The 9417-nt window shown below is 34.4% G+C and overlaps 1 protein-coding gene across 1 annotated transcript in view; it reads right to left on the bottom strand.

The window, feature by feature from the left end:
* il11ra (interleukin 11 receptor subunit alpha) overlaps positions 1 to 9417 on the bottom strand; it is a 119136-nt gene that overhangs the window by 11099 nt on the left and 98620 nt on the right. Inside the window, exons 10-11 of the mRNA XM_062031722.1 lie at positions 6272 to 6374; positions 1062 to 1141 (exon numbers count right to left, since the gene is read on the bottom strand). Of these exons, the coding sequence (XP_061887706.1) occupies positions 1063 to 1141; positions 6272 to 6374 (182 nt within the window). The 3' untranslated portion in view covers position 1062. The remainder of the gene's footprint in view (positions 1 to 1061; positions 1142 to 6271; positions 6375 to 9417) is intronic.

Raw genomic sequence — 9417 nt, 5'->3', positions numbered from 1 at the left:
TGTTATGTTATATCATTTAATAAAAATAAACACAATAATAATACAAATGATGTTAGTAAATTATCGTTTTGATAAGAATGTAGTAGGGCTGTCCCGATACCAACATGTATTTTGATAATTTTCTAAATAAAGGGGACCACAAAAAATGGCATTTTTGTCTCCATTTGAACAAAAAATCTTAGGGTACATGAAACATATGTTTATTATTGCAATTTAGTCCTTAAATAAAATAGTGAACATACTAGACAACTTGTCTTTTAGTAGTAAGTAAACAAACAAAGACTCCTAATTAGTCGTATGCAGTAACATATTGTGTCATTTATACACCTATTATTTTGTACACTTTATAAAGGACAAGTGGTAGAAAATTCATTATTAATCTACTTCTTCATTTACTGTTAATATCTGCTTATTTTCTGTTTTAATATGTTCTATCACTTAATAATAATAATACATTTTGATGTCTATTTTACTGTTTTAATTGGTTTTACCCTTTAAAATCGTTTTTAATCATATTTATTTTTTATATTGTCTCTGTATTGGTTTTCTATTAATTAATTCTTTGTTTTTATTCAGTCATTGGTGTAGCATAATATTGTTTTTAATATTGTTTTTAATATTGTTTTTAACATGGCTGTGCAGCACTTTGGAAACATTCTTGTTGTGTAAATGTGCTATATAAATAAAGTGGATTGGATTGGATTAATCATTTATTCTTCTGTTGTTTGATACTTTACATTAGTTTTGGATGATACTACACATTTAGGTATGGATCCGATACCAAGTAGCTACAGGATCATACATTGGTCATAATTTAAGTCCTCATGTGTCCAGGGACGTATTTACTGACTTTATAAACATAATATAATTTTTTTTTTAAACGAAAAAAGATCTTATTTACGTGGATTCACTTCAATTGTCTTTTCCACGCCCACTTTGTTGCAGTTTTTAAACCAGCATACATTAGCAAACATGTTGGTTTAATTCTGTTTTTCTAATGACGTGAGTATTTGACTCCAGAGATAAAATACCACTGAGAGGAAAAGAGGGTTTTGTCTCACATCAAATTGGCATGGACTTCATCTTGACCACCGAGGTGAGTTCCTGTTTGGTCACATGTTCACGCCGCCTCTGCCTCACCCTGAGGAAAAAATGAGGATTCATTATGATTACAAGAAAAAAAATCTAACTTAAAGGGGAACTGCACTTTTTGGGGGGAATTTTGACTTTGGTTCACAATCATTCTTTTCTTTCTTTAGTTTATTTGGAACATAAACACACTTACAGCATAATACAACACACAATTTTATTTCACTTTTCAATCATGTCCGAAAAGGAGTAGGAAGAAGCAAAGCTTATTAAATCCTACCCCTTTGCCACTTCAGAGCGTTTACAAATATATACATTCATTTACTGACTTTTTTTATAGTAAAATGGCATCCGTGAATATATATATATATAATTAAGACAGTCATTATTAACATACTGAGATGAAGAATATCTTATTTTATTTATTATTATTTATTTATTTATTAATCATCATAAGACATGACGACGGATGTATTTTTAAAAAAAACTTTCTAACTTGTAAATAAAAGTCTGCTTACAAGAAAGCCAATGGGAGGTCCTCTGTTCCGCCCATAAAACCCAATCAAAAACCATCCAAAAAGTGCCAACAATACTCCATAATTGAATATTAACAAGTATTAGTGATATTGTTATTATAAGTGCTAACGCAGACCGACTATTTATAGCTAGCGTGCCAATGTTGACTGGGAAGCTGCTTCCTCGCTTCCTTGCTAGTCCAACTTTATTGTGCATAATTCATCTCCTCGATAGTATAAGAACGAAGACGTATTCCGACAAGTTGGTACACTTTGACAGCCAATTTAGACCCGGTAAAGGAAACGACACAAAATATCGCCAGGATTATGAGTCATTTCTGATCTAACGGGAATATATGAACATCTTAGCAGTTAGTATCCTAATGACAGCAGACATTGTACAGTAAGTGATTGTGTGTTTGTTGTCTCTCATGAAGTCTGCAGTGAGTAATTATCAGTGATGTTAAAAAAAAAATGCTTAAAATGATCAAAATACGTAAATATTAAATGTTATTATAAATATGTCTGTTACTACATAACATTTGTACTTACATTATGTATATAAAACCTTAATGGAAGTTTTTGAATCATTTTTAAGGGCTTTTTTGACGACAAACTGAGGGTTCCTGGTTCGATCCCCAGCTTCCATCATCCTAGTCACGTCCGTTGTGTCCTTGAGCAAGACACTTCCACCCTTGCTCCTGATGGGTGGTGGATAAGGCCTTGCATGGCAGCTCCCGCCATCAGTGTGTGAATGTGTGTGTGAATGGGTGAATGTGGAAATAGCGTCAAAGCGCTTTGAGTACCTTGAAGGTAGAAAAGTGCTATAAAAGTATAACTCGTTTACTATTTAGAGGCAGGATAGAGAGGCTCCCTTAGGTTCCATTGTAAGATGACTTTTGATGGCATTTATTTACTAGTTAGGATTAGAGATGTCTGATAAATGCTTTAAAGGCCTACTGAAATGACATTTTTTTATTTAAACGGGGATAGCAGATCCATTCTATGTGTCATACTTGATCATTTCGCGATATTGCCATATTTTTGCTGAAAGGATTTAGTAGAGAACAACGACGATAAAGTTCGCAACTTTTGCTCGCTGATAAAAAAAAGCCTTGCCTGTAGCGGAAGTAGCGTGACGTCACAGGAGCTAGTATTCCTCACAATTCCCCGTTGTTTACAATGGAGCGAGAGAGATTCAGACCGAGAAAGCGACGATTACCCCATTAATTTGAGCGTGGATGAAAGATTCGTGGATGAGGAACATGAGAGTGAAGGACTAGAGAGGCAGTGCAGGGTGTATCTTTTTTCGCTCTGACCGTAACTTAGGTACAAGCTGGCTCATTGGATTCCACACTCTCCTTTTTCTATTGTGGATCACGGATTTGTATTTTAAACCACCTTGGATACTATATCCTCTTGAAAATGAGAGTCGAGCACGCGAAATGGACATTCACAGTGACTTTTATCTCCACGACAATACATCGTTGACGCACTTTAGCTACAGAGCTAACGTGATAGCATCGGGTTCAAATGCAGACAGAAACTAAATTTAAAAAACCCTGACTGGAAGGATAGACAGAAGATCAACAATACTATTAAACCATGTACATGTAAATACACGGTTAATAATTTCCAGCTTGGCAAAGCTTAACAATTGAAGCTAACATAGCTACGGAGCGGCGGCAGCAGGCGTTGTAGCTTTCGACGACACCCCGGCCGCCATCAGAGTCGGCAAGAAACATATATTTCCCCAAAGTTACGTACGTGACATGCACATAGCGACACGCACGTACGGGCAAGCGATCAAATGTTTGGAAGCCAAAGCTGTACTTACCGTAGCGCGTCTGCTATCCAACTCAAACACAACTCAACCTCCTGATTGTGTCGCTGTAGTCCGCCGCTAATACACCGATCGCACCTACAACTTTCTTATTTGCAGTCTCCATTGTCCATTAAACAAATTGCAAAAGATTCACCAACACAGATGTCCAGAATACTGTGGAATTGTTCGATGAAAACAGAGCAGTTTGTATGGTGACACATTGGGTACGAATACTTCCGTTGCTGTCGTGACGTCACGCGCATACGTCATCATACATAGACGTTTCCAACCGGAAGTTTAGCGGGAAATTTAAAATGTCACTTTATAAGTTAACCCGGCCGTATTGGCATGTGTTGCAATGTTAAGATTTCATCATTGATATATAAACTATCAGACTGCGTGGTCGCTAGTAGTGGCTTTCAGTAGGCCTTTAAAATGTAATATCGGAAATTATCGGTTTCGGTTTCAAAAAGTAAAATTAATGACTTTTTAAAACGCCGCTGTACGGAGCGGTACACGGACATAGAGAGAAGCATAACAACAACAAGAGTGTGTTGTTGCCGGTGCTGTAGCCGTGGCTAACAAGCCAGCTCGCTCGGTGACTGACTAACGACACCATGTCTATGGTTTGGGATTATTTTAAAGTGTCTCTGACGGATAAAAAACTGGAAATTTGCAAGGACTGCAAAAAGTTGGTTATGCGAGGAGGAACCAAGACGTCTTCCTTTAATACCAGCAATTTGATCTCCCACCTCTTCAAGTATCATAAGGCGATACATAATGAATACAAGCAGAAGATGGATGAAAAGACGAAAAAAAGTAGTACCACACAGTCTTGCACTAAAGGAGGACTATGTTATCGTTTACTTTATTACTCTAGTATACTCTGGACTGAAGCTGTGTGCCTTTGTTGTTTTTGTAGCTGTTGTTTTGAGGCATGTTTAAAAAAAAAAATAATGCACTTTGTGAAAGTCAAAGTATAGTACTTCCCATAGTTGTTGTGGGTATCAGGATTATCTCAGGGAGAGCATGTCCCACATTCCAAGCTGCTGTTTTGAGGCATGTTAAAATTCACTTCAATAATAAATATGGCAGTGCCATGTTGGCACTTTTTTCCATAACTTGAGTTGATTTATTTTGGAAAACCTTGTTACATTGTTTAATGCATCCAGCGGGCAGCTAACGATTATTTTTCTATCGATTTAATTTATTTTTTTTTTTCGATTAATCGGTTAATCTATAGATTATCTTTTTCGATTAATCTATTGATTTTTTTTCGATTAATCGGTTAATCTATAGATTATTTTTTTCGATTAATCTATAGATAATTTTTCCTTTTACCGATTATTTTTTTTTATTTAAAATGAAGATGAAAAAATAAATATAAGCCAGTTTTTTCAAAAGGCATGGCTTTTAATTACAAAAAAAAAAGTATGGCCACTCAGTCAATCAACATTGACAACAACATGACAAAATATTCTGTAACAATGTAAACATTTAAAACTTTTAACATTTAACAAAATTAAAAGTAGCTTATTTGCTTTTTAATGTGCAAATATAAAAGTAAACATCCAGTGCAAATCTTAATATTCTGCAATAGTATAAGCATTTCAAAAGTAAAAGTATTGCTTATTTTGCTTTAAAATGTGCAAAAATAAAGATAAACATCCAATACAAAAAAGTGCAAAAACGAAATATTCTGTAACAACAGTGTAAACATTTCAACAAAAGTAAAAGTATTGCTTATTTTGCTTTAAAATGTGCAAAAATAAAGATAAACATCCAGCACAAAAAAGTGCCAATCCAAATTTTCTGGAGCACTGTAAACATTAAGTATTGCTTTTAAAATGTGCAAAATAAACATCCAGTCCAACACAGTACACAATAACCAATTCTACTCATTCCTGTGAGTGACTAACAGTTGTAATGAAGAAAGGTTAGCATGTCTACATGCTCTGGGGTGAGGCTGGTTCTTTTCTTGTTTACAATATTCCCAGCAGCTGAAAATAGGCGCTCAGAAGGGGTCGATGTGGCTGGAACTGAGAGGTAAGACCGAGCCAGCATTGCCAGATTTGGAAACCTTGCCAACTAATTAACGTTAGGAGCGCGTCTTTGTAAACACTGAACAGGCACGCCAAACGCGCCTCTCAGAGCGAAACGGTGCTTTAGTTTATGAATTTACAACGCAGATACAAATGACACGTTCATGTTTTTGTGTAATGATGACAACGTATACTCACGCGGACGATTGACTAGTTGATGGTGATGGCAAGAACGCAGTCGGGTGTTTTCTTTTCAAATGTTCGTTCCTAGCCGTTGTGCTGCTATGATTAGCCATTTCCGCTCGGCACAGTGTGCATACAACAACATTATTAGGCCGTTTATTGAAATACTCCCACACTTTTGACCACTTTTGGCGTGCTTTTTTCCCCTCGCTCGCATCGTCTGCTTTGCGCTCCGCCATGACGGCAGTGTGACATAAATATGCGACGCGTCGACGCACAAAAACGGCGTCGACGTATTTACGTAACCGATGACGTCGACTATGTCGACGCGTCGTTTCAGCCTTACATCACACCAGAAGTAGGCATAATTATGTGTTAATTCCACCATTGTATATATCGGTATCGCTTGATATCGGAATTGGTAATTAAGAGTTGGACAATATCGGATATCGGCAAAAAAGCCATTATCGGACATCTCTAGTTAGGATGCATTAAAAAAAAATGTGTCGTCATGTCTTAATATGATTGCGAACGATGGGTTTAATCCAAAAAAAAAGTGCAGTTTCCCTTTAAAAAGGGTGTGATTAGTGGATGAGAACTGCAAGTGAGTGTCTTACCACACCACACAGATGAGAGAAAGGACGGTGGCGATGATAACCACGGCAAACATAACCAGCAGAATCACCAAACCCAAATTGCCGTCATCTTGCGGAGGCGGACCTGTCAGGGGAGAAGAATAATTTCACCAAACTTAACCCCCAAAAAATGGCAAATCATTTTTAAAGGGCACCTATGATGATTTTCCTCTTTTCTGACAAATAAATGTTGCAATGTTGGATACTTGTGTTAAACAACGTCAAAGCGTCAAATCCTGGCTGTGTATTGATCTGGTGGGCAGGTGTGCCTAATGGTGTGGCCGGTGAATGTATATGCTGTTTATGAAGTTTATTTTCCACCATGACTGAAAAAAATATAGGAGATGTTCGACTTCAAGGTATATATTTAAAAGTGTACATTTTGATACTGTAGGAGAGGTCGAGGCATGGAGGGTTTTATTTGCAATCTGGGAACGCCTCTACACACGAACCCTTTGCAGACGGAAAAAAAAGACAAGTTATAAATGTGACTGTGGAGCAATATTTATGCAAAATTTTAAGCACTATCTATTATATAGACTAGTGTTGGGCCGCGAGCCACACCCAGAGGGCCGCCAAAAAAGACATGTTTCTCGGCTGTGGTCCATATGGGCTGCAGCGGTACTCAGTTGTAATACACTTGTCCACCACTTGTGGCAGTAATGACAATAACAGAAGAAGAAGTCTGCAGCTAAAGTCATTGAGAAGTTTACGTGCAAAAAATATGACTAAAGTGGTGAAGCTGTATTGTCATTTTGTACTTAAATTGTATTGTTTCATCAAGAAACATGTATTATTATTATTCAATATTAAATTAGCCATTATTTATTTTAGAACTGTGTAATTGTATGTAAATGTATTTTTTAATCCGTTTTTCCGAGTCCTTTTTTTTGCAGTACATTTGATTAGTATTTATTTTTGTAATCAGCCTGACCTAAGCCTTGATAATAACATTTGTGATAAATGCATGGTTTCATATAATTGTAATTGCAGCTAAAGTCATTGAGAAGTTTAAGTGCAAAAATTATGACTAAAGTGGTCAAGCTGTATTGTCATTTTGTGCTTAAATTGTATAGATTGTTTCATTAAGAAACATGTATTATTATTATTCAATATTAATTTAGCCATTATTTATTTTAGAACTGCGTAATTGCATGTAAATGTATTTTTTAAATCAGTTTTTACGAGTCCTTTCTTTTGCAGTATATTTATAAATAAATAAATAAATATTTGATTAGTATTTATTTTTGTAATCAGCCTGACCTAAGCCTTGATAATAATCTTTGTGATTAACACATGGTTTCATATCATTTTAATTGCAGGTAAAGTCATTGACAAGTTTACGTGCAAAAAATATGACTAAAGTGGTCAAGCTGTATTGTCATTTTGTGCTTAAATTGTATTGTTTCATTAAGAAACATGTATTATTATTATTCAATATTAATTTAGCCATTATTTATTTTAGAACTGCGTAATTGTATGTAAATGTATTTTTAAATCAGTTTTTACGAGTCCTTTCTTTTGCAGTACATTTGATTAGTATTTATTTTTGTAATCAGCCTGACCTAAGCCTTGATAATAAAATTTGTGATAAATGCATGTTTTAATATAATTTTAATTGCAGCTAAAGTCATTGAGAAGTTTAAGTGCAAAAATTATGACTAAAGTGGTGAAGCTGTATTGTCATTTTGTGCTTAAATTGTATAGATTGTTTCATTAAGAAACATGTATTATTATTATTCAATATTAATTTAGCCATTATTTATTTTAGAACTGCGTAATTGTATGTAAATGTATTTTTTAAATCTGTTTTTACGAGTCCTTTCTTTTGCAGTATATTTATAAATAAATAAATAATAAATATTTGATTAGTATTTATTTTTGTAATCAGCCTGACCTAAGCCTTGATAATATTCTTTGTGATAAACGCATGGTTTCATATAATTTTAATTGCAGCTAAAGTCATTGACAAGTTTAAGTGCAAAAATTATGACTAAAGTGGTGAAGCTGTATTGTCATTTTGTACTTAAATTGTATTGTTTCATCAAGAAACATGTATTATTATTATTCAATATTAATTTAGCCATTATTTATTTTAGAACTGCGTAATTGTATGTAAATGTATTTTTAAATCAGTTTTTACGAGTCCTTTCTTTTGCAGTACATTTGATTAGTATTTATTTTTGTAATCAGCCTGACCTAAGCCTTGATAATAAAATTTGTGATAAATGCATGTTTTCATATAATTTTAATTGCCGCTAAAGTCATTGAGAAGTTTAAGTGCAAAAATTATGACTAAAGTGGTCAAGCTGTATTGTCATTTTGTGCTTAAATTGTATTGTTTCATTAAGAAACATGTATCATTATTATTCAATATTAATTTAGCCATTATTTATTTTAGAACTGCGTAATTGTATGTGAATGTATTTTTTAAATCAATTTTTACGAGTCCTTTCTTTTGCAGTATATTTATAAATAAATAAATACATAAATAATAAATATTTGATTAGTATTTATTTTTGTAATCAGCCTGACCTAAGCCTTGATAATAATCTTTGTGATAAACACATGGTTTCATATCATTTTACAAGGTTTATCCTTTAAACTGTAAGTAGGTTAGATATAATTATTGTATACAATTATAATCAAGAGTAAAATTACTAATTTGAGTGGGGCCCAGGTCCCTCCGTAGTGGAAATGTTGGGCCCCGAGGTCAAAAAGATTGGGAACCCCGACAAGGAAGTGTGTTGAATCACAATTTAATTATCAAATCATAAAAGTTTCCCCTTAAATAAGCAAAAGTTTATATTACTATTGACAACACAAAGGGTGGAAACAACTCCAAACCTAAACAAAGCCACATATGAAGAAGAAAATAAAATATTGTGGCATAAAACTGATTGATGGTGACTGACTGAGGACACAATGGGAACACATCTGGTCCACGGCAAATTTAGCAGCTCTGATCACTAGCAGATGCTTTTTTCTACTGCAAAAGTGAGTGCATCATAAGACTTTTGAGAATGGTGCTGGTTTACTTTCATTTCTTTAAGCGTGCATGTCTGGACTTCACACATACTATAAAATGTGTAGTCTACTGTATTATATGTGATAGGGGAAGGACACTT

This window comes from Entelurus aequoreus, linkage group LG21 (genome assembly GCF_033978785.1).
Source record: "Entelurus aequoreus isolate RoL-2023_Sb linkage group LG21, RoL_Eaeq_v1.1, whole genome shotgun sequence".
NCBI classification, from domain to species: Eukaryota; Metazoa; Chordata; class Actinopteri; order Syngnathiformes; family Syngnathidae; genus Entelurus; species Entelurus aequoreus.
This window is presented reverse-complemented; position numbering and strand designations above follow the sequence as displayed.